Source organism: Macaca nemestrina, chromosome 1 (assembly GCF_043159975.1).
Source record: "Macaca nemestrina isolate mMacNem1 chromosome 1, mMacNem.hap1, whole genome shotgun sequence".
Classification (NCBI taxonomy): domain Eukaryota; kingdom Metazoa; phylum Chordata; class Mammalia; order Primates; family Cercopithecidae; genus Macaca; species Macaca nemestrina.
In genome coordinates this window covers 25,736,530-25,756,710 of record NC_092125.1, presented here as the reverse complement: position 1 = coordinate 25,756,710, position 20,181 = coordinate 25,736,530, and the positions used below count along the sequence as shown (strand labels likewise).

The window sequence follows — 20,181 nt, the reverse complement described above, 5'->3', positions numbered from 1 at the left end:
TTAAAAAAGTCACCCCATTCTCCCCTAGCCATTCTCAAGAGCTATAATACATTATGCTTCTTTAATTGCAACCAGCTGAAAACAAGGTCTTTAGCAATGGAATATAAGATGGACTCTGTGAGTCACTGGGAAAATTCCAGGTAGGAAAAATGTTTACCTGGTGAAGAGGTACAGCTAAGAGGGTTGAAAACAAGACCAAAGACAACCTTTTACAACTTTCCCAAAACCAGCCCCTGCACCCAAAGAAGAGAAGTCCTTAAAGATACTGTAGTCCTCTTTTCCAAGCCAAAGCTCAGAATACATAGTCTGACAGAAGTTTTTTATTTACTTGTGAATGATTTTATTTGAAAAATCAAGGCCAGACTCATGCCTGTAATCCCAGCACTTTGGGAGGCCCAGACAGGTGGATCACTTGAGCCTAGGAGTTCAAGACCAGCCTTGACAACATGGCAAAACCCCATCTCTACAAAAATACAAAAATTAGTTGGGTGTGGTGGCATGTGCCTGTAGCCTCAGCTACTCAGGAGGCTGAGGTGAGAGGATCACTTGAACAAGGAGATGGAGGTTGCAGTGAGCCGAGATGGCGCCACTGCACTCCAGCCTTCGGGACAGAGTGAGACCCTTCTCTAAAGAAAGAAAGAAAGAAAGAAAGAAAGAAAGAAGGAAATCAGCACATTGGTTAATTAGAAATTATTAAACCCCTTTTATAAAAAGAATAAAATTACATGAAACCAGGACCTTCTAGGCAGTTAGGAAGCATGGCTGCATTATTCCCTATACCAATTCTTCTTTAATCTAGAAAATGTGCTTCACATTGTCGTTGGAGAATCTGACACTTCTGTGCTATTTCGAGGAGAAAGTGCAGTGATTTTCCCCCATTGGTTTGCTATGTACTTAATTAACAAAATTCAGGAGTGATGATTGGCAGGGATAATTTGGGAACATTCTCCTTTCTTTTCCTGTGCCTGTTGTGTTGGAGAGAAGAAATGAAATATACCACCGCAGAGAGGCAGAAGTGTGTGGCAGATTAAATGTTGGATGAGCCAGGTGCGATGGCTCATGCCTGTAATCCCAGCACTTTGGGAGGCCGAGGTGGCGAATCACAAGGTCAGGAATTCAAGACCAACCTGACCAACATGGTGAAACCCTGACTCTACTAAAAATACAAAAATTAACCAGTCGTGGTGGCGCACACTTGTAATCTCAGCTACTCAGGAGGCTGAGACAGGAGAATCGCTTGAACCCGGGAGGCAGAAGTTGCAATGAGCCGATGTTGTGCCACTGCACTCCAGCCTATGTGACAGAGCAAGACTCTGTCTCAAAAATAAATAAATACATAAATATAAAAATAAATAAATAAATGTTGGATGAGGAGTCTGGAGATTTGGGTTCTAGTGTATTGTGTCCTTATGTGACCTTGGGAAAGTTGTGTTACTTCTCCATACATCAGTTATCTAATCAGTAAAATGGTGATAATGATACTGATTTCAGTTTGTTTGAACATAGTGTAGAATAGAATGTGAAAACATTCCAGAAAAAACCTAATGAAAATAGAAGGTTGAATTACATAGCATGCTATTCTTATTCCTAACTATAAAAATAAGAGAGCCAAACTAGCAGATGGCATCTGTGGACCTGTATGGGGCCTGAGGGAACTCGTCACCCTGAAGGGAAAGGACACGTGCCTGGCTGCCTTTGCCACCTGCTGATTGTAGAGCACTAGGGCCTTGAACAAAAATAGGTGGTAGCCTGGTAGTAGTCACAGTGGGCCTTGGGCAATATCCAGTGCTGTGCTGGCTTCAGGTCTGGCCCAGTGCAGTCTCAGTGATGGTAGCCACAAGGGTACTTGTATGACTCCACCCCCAGCTCCAAGCAGCTCAGCACAGAGAAATAGAGACTCCGTTTGTTTGGGAGAAAGTAAGGGAAGAGAACAAAAGTCTCTGCCTGGTAATCCAGAGAATCCTTCTGGATCTTATTTAAGACCACAAAGGTGGTACCTCTATGAGTCTGCAAGAACTATAGCATTACTGCACTTGGGGTGCTCTGTAATGCAGATATGGCTTAGATCACAACACCCAAGTTTTTTTGAATATATGGAAAGCCTTCCCAAGAAGGACAGGTACAAACAAGGCTAAATGTCAAAGACTACAATAAATACCTAACTCTTCAATGTCCAGACACTGACGAACTTCCACAAGTATCAAAACCATCCAGGAAAACATGACCTCACAAAGGAACTAAATAAGGCACCAGGATAGAGAAACAGAGACATGTGACCTTTCAGACAGGTAATTCAAAAAAGCTGTTTGAGGAACTCAAAGAAATTCAACATAACACAGAGAAGGAATTTAGAAACTTTCAGCCATGCTAACTAAGAAAACAAGAGAAAAGACCCAAATAAATAAAATCAGAAATGAAAGAGGAGACATTATAACTGATACCACAGAAATTCAAAGGATCATTCGTGGCTACTATGAGCAGCTATATGCCAATAAATTGGAAAATCTGGAAGAAATGGATAAACTCCTATACACATGCATCCTACTAAGATTGGACCCTGAAGAAATCTAAAACCTGAACAGATGAACAACACGTAACAAGATCGAAGCCATAATAAAAAATCTCCCAGCAAAGAAAAGCCTGGGACTCGAAGTCTTCACTGCTGAATTCTACCAAACACTTAAAGAAGAACTAATACCAACCGTACTCAAACTACTCTGAAAAATAGAAGAGGAGGGAATATTTCCAAACTCATTCTACGAGGCCAGTATTACCTGATACCAAAACCAGACAAAAGTACATCAAAAAAAGAAAGCTACAGGCCAGTATCTCTGATGAATGTTGATGTAAAAATCCTCAACAAAATATTAGCAAACTGGATTAAAAAGATCATCCATCATGATCAAGTGGGATTTTATCCCAGGGATGCAAGGGTGGTTGAACATATGCAAATCAAACACTGTGATATGTCTTATCTACAGAATGAAGGACAAAAACCATATTATCATTTCAGTTGATACTGAAAAAGCAGTTGATAAAATTCAACATCCCTTCATGATAAAAATTCCCAAAAAACTGTGTATAGAAGGAACATACCTCAACATAAGAAAAGCCATATACAATAGACCAACCGCTAGTATCATGCTGAATAGGGAGAAACTGAAAGCCTTTCCTCTAAGACCTGGAACACAAGGATGCCCACTTTACCACTGTTTTTCAACATAATACTGGAAGTCCTATGTAATCAGACAAGAGAAAGAAAGAAATGGCATACAAATTGGAAAGGAAAAAGTCAAATTATCCTTGTTTTCAGATTATCTTATTATATTTGGAAAAACCTAAAGACTCCACCAAAAAACCATTAGAACTGATAAACAAATTCAACAAAGTCACAGTATACAAAATCATCATACAAAAATCAGCATTTCTATATCTAACAGTGAACAATCTGAAAAAGAAATCAAGAAAGTAATCCTGTTAACAATAGCTTAAAATAAAATAAAGTACCTAGTAATTAACCAAAGAAGTGAAAGATCTCTACCATGAAAACTATAAAATGTTGACGCAAGAAATTGAAGAGTCCACAAAAAAAAATGAAAGATATTCCATGTTCATAGATTGGAAGAATATTCGTATTAACCAAAGCAATCTACAGATTCAAAGCAATACCTATCAAAATACCAATGACATTCTTCACAGAAATAGAAAAAAATTCTCAAATTTACATGGAGCCGCAAAAGACTCAGAGTAGCTAAAGCTATCCTAAGCAAAAAGAATAAATCAGGAGGAATCATATTACCTGACTTCAAACTATACCACAGAGCTATAGCAACCCAAACAGCATAGTACTGGCATAAAAACAGACACGTAGAGGAGTGGAACAGAACAGCGAACCCAGAAATAAATTCATACATCTACAGTGAACTAATTTTTGACAAAAGAGCCAAGAATATACATTAAGGAAAAGACAATCCCTTCAATAAATTGTGCTGGGAAAAACTGGATATCCATATGCAGATGAATGAAACTAGACTCCTATCTCTCACTATATACAAAAATCAAGTCAAAATGGATTAAAGACTTTGAGACCTCAAACTATGAAACTACTACAAGAAAATATTGGAGAAACTCTCAAGGACATTGGAGTGGGCAAAGATTTCTTGAGTAATACCCCACAAACACAGGCAACCAAAGCAAAAATGGACAGATGGGATAACATCAAGTTTTTTTTTTTTAGAATTATTTTATCAGATAAAAACTTAGTTTCATTTATGAACTTTTTTTAATCTTTTATTTTTGTATTTTTTAAAATTATACTTTAAGTTCTAGGGTACATGTGCACAACGTGCAGGTTTGTTACATATGTATACATGTGCCACGTTGGTGTCCTGCACTCATTAACTCATCATTTACATTAGGTATATCTCCTAATGCTATCCCTCCCCCTCCCCCCACTCCACGACAGGCCCCAGTGTGTGATGTCCCCGACCCTGCATCCAAGCGTTCTCATTGTTCAATTCCCACCTATGAGTGAGAACATGTGGCATTTGGTTTCCGTCCTTGCGATAGTTTGCTCAGAATGATGTTTCCAGCTTCATCTGTGTCCCTACAAAGGACATGAACTCATCCCTTTTTATGGCTGCATAGTATTCTATGGTGTGTATGTGTCACATTTTCTTAATTCAGTCTATCACTGATGGACATTTGGGTTGGTTCCAAGTCTTTGCTATTGTGAATAGTACTGCAATAAACATACACATGCATGTGTCTTTATAGCAGCATGATTTATAATCCTTTGGGTATATACCCAGTAATGGGATGGCTGGGTCAAATGGTATTTCTAGTTCTAGATCCTTGAGGAATCACCACACTGTCTTCCACAATGGGTGAACTAGTTTACAGTCCCACCAACAGTGTAAAAGTGTTCCTATTTCTCCACATCCTCTCCAGCACCTGTTATTTCCTGACTTTTTAATGATTGCCATTCTAACTGGTATGAGATGATGTCTCATTGTGGTTTTGATTTGCATTTCTCTGATGGCCAGTGATGATGAGCATTTTTTCATGTGTCTGTTGGCTGCATAAATGTCTTCTTTTGAGAAATCTGTTCATATCCTTTGCCCACTTTTTGATGGGGCTGTTTAATTTTTTTCTTGTAAATGTGTTTAAGTTCTTTGTAGATTCTGGATATTAGCCCTTTGTCAGATGGGTAGATTATAAAAATTTTCTCCCATTCTGTAGGTTGCCTGTTCACTCTGATGGTAGTTTCTTTTGCTGTGCAGAAGCACTTTAGTTTAATTAGATCCCATTTGTCTATTTGGGCTTTTGTAGCCATCGCTTTTGGTGTTTTAGTCAAGAAGTCCTTGCCCATGCCTACATCCTGAGTGGTATTGCCTAGATTTTCTTCTAGGGTTTTTATGGTTTTAGGTCTAACATTTAAGTCTTTAATCCATCTTGAATTAATTTTTGTATAAGGTGTAAGGAAGGGATCCAGTTTCAGCTTTCTACATATGGCTAGCCACTTTTCCCAGTACCATTTATTAAATAGGGAATCTTTTCCCCATTTCTTGTTTTTGTCAGGTTTGTCAAAGATCAGATGGTTGTAGATGTGTGGTATTATTTCTGAGGGCTCTGTTCTGTTCCATTGGTCTATATCTCTGTTTTGGTACCAGTATCATGCTGTTTTGGTTACTGTAGCCTTGTAGTATAGTTTGAAGTCGGGTAGCGTGATGCCTCCAGCTTTGTTCTTTTGACTTAGGATTGTCTTGGCAATGCGGGCTCTTTTTTGGTTCCATATGAACTTTAAAGTAGTTTTTTCCAATTCTGTAAGAAAGTCATTGGTAGCTTGATGGGGATGGCATTGAATCTATAAATTACCTTGGCCTGTATGGCCATTTTTATGATATTGATTCTTTCTCTCCATGAGCATGGAATATTCTTCCATTTGTTTGTGTCCTCTTTTATTTCATTGAGCAGTGGTTTGTAGTTCTCCTTGAAGAGGTCCTTCACATCCCTTATAAGTTGGATTCCTAGGTATTTTATTCTCTTTGAAGCAATTGTGAATGGGAGTTCACTCATGATTTGACTCTCTGTCTGTTATTGGTGTACAGGAATGCTTGTGTTTTTTGCACATTGATTTTAACATCAAGCTTTAAAAGTTTCTGCACAGCAAAAGAAACTGTCAACAAAGTGAAGAAATGGAAGAAAGTATTTGCAAACTACCCATATGACAAGGAATTAATCTCCAGAATATATAAGGAGCTCTAACAGCTCCTTAGAAAAAAGTCTAATAATCCAATTTAAAAAATGGGTAAAAGATCTGAATAAGGCCAGGCACAGTGGCTCACACCTGTAATCCCAGCACTTTGGGAGGCCAAGGTGGGCAAATCATGAGATCAGGAGTTCAAGACCAGCCTAGCCAACATGGTGAAACCCTATCTCTACTAAAAATACAAAAAAGTACTTGGGTGTAGTGGCGGGTGCCTGTAATCCCAGCTGCTCAGGAGGCTGAGGCAAGAGTATCGCTTGAACCTGGGAGGTGGAGGTTGCAGTGAGCTGAGATATGCCACTGCACTCCAGCCCGGGCAACAGAGTGAGACTGCGTCTCAAAAAAAAAAAAAAAAAAAAAAAAAAAACTACATAGACATTTCTCAAAGAAGACATACAAATGGCAAACAAGTATGTGAAAAGGTGCTCAACATCATTGATCATCAGATAAATGAAAATCAAAGCTACAATAAGATTATCATCTCATCCCAGTTAAAATGACTTTTATCCAAAAGACAGGCAATAACAAATGCTGGACAGGATGCGAAAAAAAGGGAATCCTTGTACGCTGTTAATGAGAATGTAAATTAGCACAACCACTATGGAGAACAGTTTGAAAGTCCTCAAAAAGCTAAAAAATAGAGCTACCATACAATCTAGAAATTCTACTCCTAGATACATACTCAAAAGAAATCAATATATTGAAGAGATATCTGCACTCCCATGTTTACCGCGGTGCTATTCACAATAGTCAAGACTTGGAAGCAACTTAAGTGTCCATCAACAGAGAAATGGATAAAGAAAATGTGGTACATTTACACAACGAAGTACTATTCAGTCATAAAAAAGAATGAGATCTGTCATTTGCAACAACATGAATGGAACTGGAAGTCAATATGTTAAGTGAAATAAACCAGGTATAGAAAGAGAAACCGCATGTTCACACTTATTTGTGGGTGCTAAAAATTAAAACTGTTGGGCTGGGCACGGTGGCTCATGCCTGTAATCCCAGTACTTTGGGAGGCCGAGGCGGGCAGATCATGAGGGCAGGAGTTGGAGACCAGCCTAACCAACATGGTGAAACCTCATCTCTACTAAAAATACAAAAATTAGCCGGGTGTGGTGGTACGTGCCTGTAATCCCAGCTACTCAGGAAGCTAAGGCAGGAGAATCACTTGAACCCAGGAGGCAGGGGTTGCAGTGAGCCGAGATCGTGCCACTGCACTCCAGCCTGAGCAACAGAGCGAGACTCTGTCTCAAAAAAATAAAAATAAAAATAAAAAATAAAACCATTGAACTCATGGGGATAGAGAATATAAGGATGGCTATCAAAGGCTGGGAAGGGTAGTGGGGGATGAGGAGGAATTGGGGATGGTCAATGAGTACAAAAAATGAGAAAGAATGAGAAAGACCTAGTGTTTGCTAGCACAACAGAGTAACTATAGTAAAAAATAATATAATCATTGATATGATTTGGATTTGTATCCCCTCCCAAATCTCATGTTGAATTATAATCCCCAATGTTGGTGGAGGGGACTGGTAGAAGGTGATTAGATCATAGGGGTAGATTACACCCTTGCTGTTCCCATGATAGTGAATGAGTTCTCATGGGATCTGGTTGTTTAAAAGTGTGTAGCACTTCCCCCTGCTCTCCTCTGGCCATATAAGACATGCCTGCTTCTCCTTCATCTTCCCCCGTATTATAAGTTTGAGTCCTCCCCAGCCATGCTTCCTGTACAGCCCAGGGAACTGTGAGTCAATTAAATCTCATTTCTTTGTAAATTACCTAGTCTCAGGTAGTTCTTTATAGCAGTGGGAGAACGGACTAACACAACCATACATTTTTAAAATAACTAAAAGAGTATAATTGGATTGTTTGTAACACAAACAATAAATGCTTGAGGGGATGAATAATCCATTTACCCTGATGTGATTATCACACATTGCATGCCTGTATCAAAATATCTCATGTAACACATAAATATGTACATTTACTATAGATCTACAAAAATTAAAAAATTTTTAAATTTTTTTAAAAACTAAGAGAGCCAAAAAGAACAGTAGTTCTTTCCCTTATTGCGATGGCTCATATTGGCATGAGGAAGCCAGTTGTTGGGGTAATGGAGTGGTTGCTGGCCAAAAATTAGCACATGTATAAGTCCCCACTGGAAGAGAGGGATTTTGGTTCTATTTCCATCTGCTTGACTTCAGGCATGCTGGCTCTGTCACGTTTTACCTCATACATTCTGAGGTAGACATTCCCTAGATGATTTCAGGTATGAGGTGGGGGCAGTGTTGGAGGAGGGATCCACTGCCAAGGACACCTACAGAAAGCTGCTGTCTACTTTGCAGATTGATGACAAACAGCTTCAGGGCTATTTGTCTGAGCTTCGTCCAGTGACGATTGTGTTTGTGAACCTGATGTTTGAAGACCAAGACAAAGCAGAAGAGATAGGCCCAGCCATCCAGGATGCCTATATACACATCACATCTGTCCTGAAGATCTTCCAAGGCCAAATCAATAAAGTCTTCATGTTTGACAAGGTAAGTGTGAACTATGGGATGGGAACCTACCAATAGTTTGAGGTTAGCATTCATGGACAAGCACATTGGTGAGACGGAGAGAACAGACATGGGAAATTTAACCTAGAGGCTGGGTGTGGTGGCTCACGCCTGTAATCCCAGCTCTTTGGGAGGCCGAGGCAGGCGAATCACTTGAGATCAGGAGTTCAAGATCAGCCTAGCCAACATAGTGAAACCCTGTCTCTACTAAAAATACAAAAATTAGCCAGGTGTGGTGGCAAGTGCCTATAATCTCAGCTACTCAGGAGGCTGAGGCAGGACAATGGCTTGAACCTGAGAGGCGGAGGTTGTGGTGAGCCGAGATCACGCCACTGCACTCCAGCCTGGGCTATATAGTAAGATTCCGTCTCAACCAAACAAAAAAAGAAATTTAACCTAGAAGGCCAGTCTTTATAATTACAAATTCTATGGTGGATATGGCACTTACTCTGTGCCAGGCACTGTTCTCAGGACCTGATCTGTATTGACTCATTTCATCCTCATGACCACTCTGAGTGGTAAATGCTCTTGTCATTATCCTCATTATATAGATGAGGATGCTGAAACAGAGATTAGGATGCCAGGACAAGGTGAGATTACGTTTTGCTCATGATCATCAAGTTAGTAAAGGGGGAGGCTGGGATTCAAACCCAGGCAGTCTGCCATCCCTGTCTGAGCTCACTACGCTGGGCTACCTCTCACTACACGTAAGTCTCCAGCCCAGCGCATGATGTATTACCCAGGGGTTTCGGGTCAGGAGTCTAGCAACCTTCACACCCCAGACGTGTTTCCAAGAATGCCCACTTGCCATGTCAACACCTCCAGTTCCCCCTTTATTTTCATCCATGGTAGGGAGGGCACTGCCTCTGCTCCCAGGTGTTTTCACTCTGTTTTTTTTTTTTTTTTGAGATAGAGTCTTGCTCTGTTGCCCAGGCTGGAATGCAGTGGTGCAATCTCGGCTCACTGCAACCTCCGCCTCCCGGGTTCAAGCGATTCTCTTGACTCAGTCTCCTGAGTAGCTGGGATTACAGGCATGCACCACCACACCCAGCTAAGTTTTGTATTTTTAATAGAGATGGGGTTTCGCCATGTTGGCCAGGTGGGTCTCGAATTCCTGACCTCAAGTGATCCACTTGCCTCGGCCTCCCAAAGTGCTGGGATTACAGGCGTGAGCCACCGTGCCTGGTCTTCACTCTGTTCTTAATCAATTCAGAGAAAAGTGATGTGATGAACAAAGGACCACAGATGCATATGTGAGAATTGATTTCCCATCTCAATTCCTTTTGTGTATTAAAAGCAGAGCACTTAATTGCTGCCCTGCATCCACTCACTCACTAATACAACAAGCATTTACTGAGCATTTCATAGAAGATGAAAAACTAGGGCTGGGCAGCAGAGATGAGTAACACACACATTGACACAACTAGGCAGGAAGCATGCATTCCATATGAGACGAACTAACTCTGTGCTATGGGAGTTCTGGGAAAGGGATTACTTCCAGCCTGGTGCCTCCAGTATCTTCTTCAATATTGACTCATGGGTATCATAAGAAAAGAGTATAGAATCTAAGAGAACAGTCTTTCGTGTCTTGCAGACGTGGCTCCAAAGATTCCCAGCTGTGAGACTTAGCAAGTCATTGAACTTCTCTGAGCCTTGGTTTATTCCTCTTTGAATGGGGATAGTATTTGCCTCAAATGATTGTGGAAAGTTTTAAATAATGTAATATGTGTGAGGCACTTGGTGTAATGCCTATCTTAGAGTCAGCACGCAATAAATGAGAGCTGGGGATATCAAAAGCTCTTGCCAGGTCACTACATAAATTTGCTGGCAAAATGGGCTCCCTGCTTCCCCCAAAGGGGTGGCCCTCTTTACACATACCTAGAAGCAGGGTTTCTCCCTTCACGTCAAGGCAGATCCCAGTTCTTTTAAAGATCTAATAGTTGATCAAATTCTTTTGGACAGGGTTGAAGAAACTGAGGTTATTTTAGCATTCTTTGCATTTTATCAGGATGTAACATGTCAAAAACTCAAAATTTCAACCCATCTTCCTTTATTCACAATGCCCTTTTCTTACAGACAACAGCACCTGACTGAGGTCATTTTTTAAGTGACTAATACTACAAATGCCAAGCTTTAGAATTGACTCATTGCATGGAACAGTTAGCTTTATGATAAGAAAACCTACTCGCAGCCTAAGCCTTTATCCCTAAGAATGATAACAGTATCTGCAAAGTACTTTATAGTTTACGATGACTTTTTGAATATATAACACATTAATTCTTTTAATAGGCAAAAGCATCTCAGCAGGTCTACAGTATATCCATTTTCAGATAGATAAACAGAAGTTCCTAGATTGTAATTGACTTACTAAGTTTCCACAGTTGAGAAGTGGCTTGAGAACAGAGACTTTCTGATTCCACAGCTGGTGCCTTTTCCACTGCTCTGTGCTGCTGCTTCATAGACTTAAACTGAGCACCTTGCAGCATGGACCTTGGCCACAGGAGAGAGTAAGCTGGAGCATGCACACAGATAGCTCAGCCCTATTCACTACATCTGGAGCAAAACAAGCCCTTCTCCAGGGCTCAAGCCCTCCTGTTGATGATGCAGTAGAAGTGATTGAAGTGTACTAAAAATAAAATACTGTGAGAGAAATCATGATGAAATTTGATTCAGAAGCCGAAAATTGCCGCCGGCTCTCTGTTGAGCCTTCTGGCCCGTCAGTTGAAAGCACACTGTCCATCAGCTGTGGTTGCTGTCTCTCTCCCTCACAGGGCTGCTCTTTCCTCTGTGTCTTTGGCTTCCCTGGGGAAAAGGTACCTGACGAGCTCACTCATGCTCTGGAATGTGCTATGGATATATTTGACTTCTGCTCTCAAGTCCACAAAATCCAGTGAGTGTTGACCCTGGTCCCACCCAGTGGTCCCTGACCCTTTTGAGGCATTCGTAGGGGAGGGCATGCAGGGAACAGGAAAGAAAGAAGAATTAATTAAGAACTTAGTCCTGTGTCTTAAACTGTTGTTCCTCCCTCGCATCTCCGGGCCATGTAGAAATGCCATAAACTAATTCCAACGGATAGAGAAAATCCTTTCCCACCCTTTCCCAACCCAGGCATTATTTCCCACCCTTCCCACTTTCTCTATGCTCATTATCTTTGTCTCTTTCCCCACAAATCTTGTCTCCCCTGCACCAGAACTGTATCCATCGGCGTTGCCAGTGGGATTGTCTTCTGTGGGATCGTTGGACACACTGTGAGACACGAGTACACAGGTGTGCTGAGTCAGCTCATCTCCACTTTTCTTTCCGCAAACACAGCACCTTGCCACTGGGCTTTGTGGGAGGAAGCACAAAAATGAGTGAGACATGGGCCCTGTCCTCAGAAAGTCTTCCAGATGGAGCCAAGCCATGGAGCTCTCAATGCTTGCAGAGTGTGCATTTCTGGGGCTCCGCATGAGTATGAGAAATATGTAGTCATGGGAGGGGAGCAGTGGGAGGCTATATGTTGATGGAATGAGGGACTCCTGTAATAACTTCCTGTTAACAATAAGTAGTTACTTCTCTTAATTCCTGGAATAGGCTAGAACTCCTTAAAAATTATGAATGTTGATATTACTGAAAAATAGTGATACTCTCAAAAGAGAGTAGTAGTAAGTAAATGTTATCTCCAGATTTCACGACTCTATTACTTCCCTCTTCCATCCTATCAGGGTTTAAGATTTTCAGCAATAATGCGTCTAAAATACTGAATATATGTAAAATATCAAGATAGTTATGTCTGAAATGATACAATGCCTGAGATTTTCTTCAAAAGTACACAGGGTGGGGAGTGTATGGGGGTGAGGATGGGGCAGGATTGGAGATGGGCTAATGGCTTATTGGGATGGGGTGATGGGTATACGGAAATTCATTAAATTATATTTTATTTTATGGCCAAATTTCTCCACAATAAATAGTTTTTAAAAAGAGTATCTTGTTCAGAAGTATTCAAGTTTATGTTAAAGTGATACATTTGCTACCTCACTTGTAGTAATATTAATTGAGGGCTTACAAGCAGCCAGCCGCTGTTCAAAGTGATAAGCGTGTATTAACTCATTAATCTTCATAAACTACCCTCTGAGATAGATACTATTATCATCCCTATTTTATAGGTTAGAGAATGGAGGCATGAGGAGTTATTTAAAGTAATTGCCCCAAGTAATTTGCACATAGTTAGAGGTAGAGCTGGTGTTCAACCCTGCACAGTCTGCCTTCAGAGCCTGTGCTTCAATTCTCCATGCACGCCTCTTCTAGCCCATTTACTAAATCAAGAAATTGCCAAATGAAGGTTTATTCATAGGAGCATACAGACACGATTTTGTGTCTCATATGGGGATCAGTACCCCAGGCCCGAGCTTGTGTTTGTCCACCTTGTATTAGAAGACCAGTTCACACCTTCTGTGAGAGCCTTCAGTGCTGTGGCCATCCCACTTACAGAGCCTGCTCCATACTCAAGGCCCTTCCATCCCTGAGCAGATGATTCTCTTGGCCTCCCAGGTGAGGCAGAAACTTTGCTAATGGCTGATTAACTCCCTGGATATTTTGTTAACAGCCATTGGCTGAATATGGGTCTTGAGGCTAGACTTGTATGTCATTCATGAGCGACAAAGGGAGTAAAGGGTAAACATGCTATTTGGGGACAGTATGTTTCAGATTACATTCGGTTCAATGGCTGTTATTTCCCTGATCTTTGACTTTATCTTTCTTGTTATAGTAATTGGTCAAAAAGTCAACATAGCTGCCAGGATGATGATGTACTACCCAGGAATTGTGACCTGTGACTCTGTCACCTACAATGGCAGCAACCTACCAGCCTACTTTTTTAAAGAGCTTCCAAAGAAAGTTATGAAAGGTGTTGGAGATTCTGGACCATTGTATCAGTATTTGGGCCGTACTGAGAAAGTGTGAGTGTGGAGCATTAATTTTGAAGTATATTTTAGAAAAGAAGTGGGAGAATTATGATAGCAAAGCAATCACCTGTTTAAGATTTGGAGCCAATTCAAGAAGTTGAAATCTATGCTTTCCCCAGACCAAGTCCTAGACTTCAAAATCCTTAATCTTTCCTCCATCCGACTGACGCTATGGCATGGTGGAAGAACCCATTCTCTACTCAGATCTGAGAATATGAGGGTGATTCTTCAAAGTTGTACAAACCAAAGAAAAAATCCTCTCATTTGAGTATCTATTTGCACCCAAATGGGCCCAATCACCAACCATTAAATATTTACTAATTATGTCAACCATATGCCGAATAGGGTTAGAAGAGTGTAAGATATTTTTCCTCCTCTAAGTCTTTAGTGACATACATTCCCCAAAAGCTCAGCATCGATTTATGGGTGTCACTTTGAAGCTTAAAATCCTTCGATGGCTTTTAGTCATTTTCATGGTGATGTTCAAAATCTCTGCAATGACATACAGGGTACCACCTGCCTTTCCAAACTCATCTCCTCCTGTGCCCCCTCCTCTGGGTTGTTTAAGTAGATTGTCCTCATCAGCACCCACCCACTCCTGGTTTATTGGGAAAACCACAGTCAATTTTTGAAACCCAGCTCGAGGGATTCATAGACATTCCTCTATGAATTCCCCATCCCAGCTAGACAGTTAAGCTCTTTCCTCCTTTGTCTTCCTCCTTCCTCTTCCTTTTCTCCTCCTATAGCATATGACTCCATTAGAACACTCCTCACCCTATATCACAATTATTCACTTGCTATACTTTTCACTTGTTACACTGTGAACTCTTTGAAGATACTAATTATTTCTTTATTCTTATATCCCCAGTGCTTGATATACAGTAGGTCCTCAATAATGATGAATAAATGAATAGCACGGAAAGCAGAAAGTTGTTATTCTTTTTGTTAGCAAGCTAGAATCAAGGTCTTCAAGAGTCAGATAAGAGAACCAGGGCTGCAGTTGGGTCAAAGTGTCTTTATTATTCACTTCAGTATTCCTGAGGCTGAGCACTGTGCTTGGCGTACATAGGCCATCAAGAAAGTGCAGTTTGAATACATGAATGAATAATAATTTTTAGTGAGTACTTATTAAACATCAGGTACTTTACCTCAAAATATATAATTTAGTCTTAATATTGACCATATGAGATATAAACTATTATAATTTCCATTTTATAAATTCAAAAACTGAGGCTCAGAGATGTTAAATGACTTGTCTATGGCTATATCTATAGTGTGCAATGGAGTCAAGATTCAGTCACAATAATGTGACCTTACGGGCAATCACAAAACCTCAGTGGTGTGCAAAAATAAACATTTGTTTTTCTCACAAATGTGGGGTTCAGTTGATCTTGGCTGGATTTGGTTGATCTTGTCTTGGCTTATTCACATGCCTGGGGTTCAACAGGCTATCGGCCAAGTTAGCGGCCTCAGTTGGGGTAATTAGGGCAATTAGGTTCTATGTGTCTCATCTTCCATCCAGTATGTTTGTCCTGGCAATATTGGAGGAGCAAGAGAGCAGACCCAATGCAAAAGCATTTTTCAAGCCTCTTCTTGTCTTATGTTTGCAGACAGTCCATTGACGAAAGCATTCACAAGGCTGAGTCCAGAATGAGAGGACTCAGCCAAGTTACACGGCAAAGGGCATAGATACAAGTACTGGGGCCATTAATGCAGTCAGTTTACTATGCAAACCCAGGACTATCTTATCCCAAAGCCTGCACTCTTCATGATTTTTCTGTACCATCTCTGTAGATAAAAGAGTGTAGAAATACACATACACATATGAACAGGACCCAGTTCCTGCCTAGAAAATTCACAATAAAGTGGGGAAGACCAACATACACAAACTTAGCTGTACGTTACATGGGAACCTTCGATATATGCTATAAGAGAGGCATAACAAAGTAGTATTGTAGTTCAGAGAAGGGCATAATCCATTTTGAGTAAAAGGCTTCTTCAAGAGATACTGTTACGGAGTGAGGAAACATATGCACCCTGGCCTATGCTGGGACACTGTCAGTATCCTGTGTTACTACCTGCTGTGGGGTCTTGTGCCTGAATTTCCTCACTGGCGAAATGAACATAATAGTCATACTACTTTTTTTTTCTTTCTTTTTTTTTTTTTGAGATGGAACTTTGCTCTTGTTGACCAGGATGGAATGCAATGGCATGATCTTGGCTCACTACAACCTCCGTCTCCTGGATTCAAGCGATTCTCCTGCCTCAGCCTCCAGAGTAGCTGGAATGACAGGCGCATGCCACCACGTCCAGCTAATTTTTGTATTTTTAGTAGAGGCAGAGTTTCACCATGTTGGTCAGGCTGGTCTCAAACTCCTGACGTCAGATGATTCAGCTGCTTCAGCCTCCCAAAGTGCTGGGATTACAAGTGTGAGCCACTGCGTCTGGCCAGTAGTGCTTTTTTCTTTCTTTCTTTTTTTTTAGACGGAGTCTCGCTCGGTCGCCCAGGATGGAGTGCAGTGGCGCGATCTCGGCTCACTGCAAGCTCTGCCTCCCAGGTTCACGCCGTTCTCCTGCCTCAGCCTCCCCGAGGAGCTGGGACTACAGGCGCCTGCCACCATGCCCGGTTAATTTCACTTTGTATTTTTGGCAGAGACGGGGTTTCACCATGTTAGCCAGGATGATCTCGATCTCCTGACCTTGTGATCTGCCCGCGTCGGCCTCCCAAAGTGCTGGGATTACAGGCGTGAGCCACTGCTCCCAGCCAAGTAGTACTTCTGAGCAATGTTTTTGTCAGGATTAAAGAAAATGATGCATGTAAAGCACTTGGAACTGCACCAGACACATAGCATGTGCTTAAAAAAAGGTGCGCTATTATTGTTTAAGCAATTGGTGGAATTTTTGCAGAATGTGTGACTCTGCACCACATTGAAGTCTATTGGGCCGTATATCAGGTGTCTGATCTCCTTAGAAAGGGGTTTCCTCTACCAGTGCAGACTCAACAAGCATTTATTGAACAATGTGCCAGGTGCTATGGAAACAGATGCTTCCTGAGTTCTTTGGATTCTCCACTATCAAGTAAGACCTTCTCCTTTCTCCTTCTCTTGGCATTTGCAACCCTTGAGTCAGGGGATAGACTCATGTTAGCAATTGAGAAGGAAACTTTCTGGGGACTAAGAACTAGTCACTCTTGCTCTCAATATTTCCCTGTTTTGAATCTAACATCTGTTTTTTTTTTTTTTTTTTTTTTCTTCAGCATGTTTGGTATGGCGTGCCTCATCTGCAACAGAAAGGAGGATTACCCTTTGCTGGGTAGGTAGTAGGCCTTGATTTTAAACTTCTTTATTGAACTATAACAAAACATGCAGGAAAATACATCAATGATAAGTGTGCAACTTAATGAATTATCACAAAGTGAAAATATAATCATCGTTCAAGTTAAGAAATAGAAAAATAGGCCGGGCGCGGTGGCTCAAGCCTGTAATCCCAGTACTTTGGGAGGCCGAGACGGGCGGATCACGAGGTCAGGAGATCGAGACCATCCTGGGTAACACGGTGAAACCCCGTCTCTACTAAAAAAAAATACAAAAAACTAGCCGGGCGAGGTGGCGGGCGCCTGTAGTCCCAGCTACTCGGGAGGCTGAGGCAGGAGAATGGCGTAAACCCCGGAGGCGGAGCTTGCAGTGAGCTGAGATCCGGCCACTCCACTCCAGCCTGGGCAACAGAGCGAGACTCTGTCTCAAAAAAAAAAAAAAAAGAAAGAAATAGAAAAATAGGAATACACCAGGATTGCTCTTTCCTACTTCCTTTCCCCTGTTTAAAAAATTGATACAGATGGAATCATACATTGCATAATTATATATGCCTTATATATACTTTCTCTTACTCAATGGTGTGTTGTATAATTCATCCATATTGTTGGGTGTAGCTGTAATTCATTCTCTGTCATTACTATGTAGTATTCCATTTTTATACATATACAACAATTTACCCATTCTGTTACTGTACAACATTTGGGTTATTTCCAGTTTTTGGTTCTTATGAATAATATTGCTACAAACATTCTTACACAGTCTTTTGGTGAACGCATGTATGCATTTCTGTTGAGTACAATGTAAAATGTAGGACTGAAATTGTTGGGACAAAGGGTGCAATTTTGGTAGATGATGCCAAGTAGTTTTCCAAAATGGTTGTATTTCTTTCTTTTCTGATCGAGTATGTTAAGAGAGTTCCAGTTGTTCTTCATCTTTGGCAACAACTTAGTTTAATTAATCTTTATCCTTTCAATAATTCTGTTGGGTATATAGTGGTATCTTGTTATGGTTTCCATTTGTATTTCCCTGATGTGGTTGAGCTCCTTTTTCATAAGTTTTTTGACCATTTGGACTGATTTATTTATTTATTTTGAGACAGAATCTCACTCTGTTGCCCAGGCTGGAGTACAATGGAGCAATCTTGGCTCACTACAACCTCTACCTCCTGGGTTCAAGTGATTCTCATGTCTCAGCCTCCTGAGTAGCTGGGATTACAGGTGCCCGCCACCATGCCCAGTTAATTTTTGTATTTTAGTGGAGATAGGGTTTCACCATATTGGCCAGACTGGTCTTGAACTCCTAGCTTCAAGTGATCCGCCCACCCCAGCCTCCCAAAGTGCTGGGATTACAGGCGTGAGCCACTGTGCCCAGCCCAGACATTTTTTTAAAGTACTTGTACAATTTTTCACCTACTTTTCAACTGGGTTGTATTTTGATTATCTTTTGGAATTATTTACACATTCTAGAAATGGGTCCTTTGTCATTTGTTTGTACTGTATATCACTTTTCCCACTCTGTACTTGCCTTTTTACTCTCAGTTATGCATTTAATATGCAGAATTCTTAATTTTAATGTAATCAAATTTACCTGTCTTTTATAGTTAGTGCTTCTGTATACTACATGAGATACCTTTCATTACCCAAAAATCACGGAGATATTTTTCTAGCATTTTTTTCAGAAATTTTGTTTTTACCTTTTATATTTAAGTCTACAACCCATTTGGAAGTGATATTTTTGTGATTCCTGGTGATAGGGCCCTTATTGTACAAAAGATAATTCGAGATTAGACTGGAGTAGACCTAAAATGAGGCAGGGATATACCTATGAGAGAAGAGACCCAACGAAGATTGGCCTGTGGATTCTGAAGGCAGCCACTTCGAGTAGCACTTGTAATTTCCTTCTGTCAGACACAAACATCCCCGAAAGTCTTATCATAAGTTAAATCTTGGTCTTAACTGTGTTAAGGCAATTAAGAGAAGGCTCTGTCTCACACTTTGGAGAAATATCAGGCCACAATCTTGGGGTCAGCAGAGCCTGAAGGAGGGCAACAGTTCCAGAACTGCAAAAAACACTTGGGCCAGGAGAAATGCCTCACTTTCACTGCTTTCAGGTAGTTTTCAGGGTCTTCAAGCCAATCACTTCATTTAAGTCCAGATTCCAAAACTCCGGAAGCTAGAGAGAAGGAATACCCACTCTCGCCCTCCTCTGAGGCCTTGCTTGTCATCCTAGGATATACTTATTTTAAAAACTGACAGCAACAGAATCCTAACCTTCTTTCTATAAGACTGCAGACCCAACATGACAGTCACATTAGAACACATTATGTGTATATTTCTTTTTTTGTTTTTTTGAGACAGAGTCTCACTCTCTTGCCCAGGTTGGAGGCAGTGGTGTGATCTCAGCTCACTGCAACCTCTGCCTCCTGAGTTCAAGCGATTCTTCTGCCTCAGCCTCCCAAGTAGCTGGGATTACAGGTGCGCACCACCGCACCCAGCTACTTTTTGTATTTTTAGTAGAGATGTGGTTTCACCATATTGGCCAGGCTGGTCTTGAACTGATCTCGTGATCTGCCCGCCTTGGCCTCCCAAAGTGCTGGGATTACAGGTGTGAGCAACTGTGTGCAGCCTATGTGTATATTTCTCAGTCTGATGTAGTTGGCTTTTTGCCCTGATTCCACCAGTATGACAGAAAGATCAGGCCCACATACCTTTCCTTCAAGCTATAACTAAACACAGATTGTCAGAGGCTAGCAGCATGGGAAATGCCCTTCTTTTACAAGAGCTGCTATAAATGCAATTGCAACAACATGGTTGACAACAAAACTATAATAAATAAATAGTGGCTTTTTAGGGTAAAAACTGCAGACAACAGTCCCCGATATTGAGGCTTTGCTTAGCCAGAAACAAGGTGCAGGCATTTCAAGTGAAGGAGACCACCTCATTTGAGAATCCAGCTAAAGATAATCCATAAGGCTCTACCTGTAGGTGTTCTGTATGAATAGAACACAGGGAGCTGGAAGAGTCAGCTCGGCAGCCTTTTTTTTTTTTTTTTTTTTTTTTTTTTTAAGCTTCCTTAGGAAACTTTATTTTTTTATT

General features: G+C 41.0%; 1 protein-coding gene across 6 annotated transcripts in view; it reads left to right on the top strand.

Moving 5' to 3' along the window:
* LOC105493050 (adenylate cyclase 10) overlaps positions 1-20,181 on the top strand; it is a 102,048-nt gene that overhangs the window by 24,181 nt on the left and 57,686 nt on the right. For all 6 annotated transcript variants that reach the window (XR_011610810.1, XM_071075085.1, XM_071075084.1 and 3 more), the window contains 5 exons: positions 8,620-8,811; positions 11,601-11,719; positions 12,020-12,096; positions 13,577-13,766; positions 17,029-17,084. Coding sequence is in view for 5 of the 6 variants with exons in the window: in XM_071075085.1 (XP_070931186.1) it covers positions 8,620-8,811; positions 11,601-11,719; positions 12,020-12,096; positions 13,577-13,766; positions 17,029-17,084 (634 nt within the window). In the remaining variant the exon portion in view is untranslated. The remainder of the gene's footprint in view (positions 1-8,619; positions 8,812-11,600; positions 11,720-12,019; positions 12,097-13,576; positions 13,767-17,028; positions 17,085-20,181) is intronic.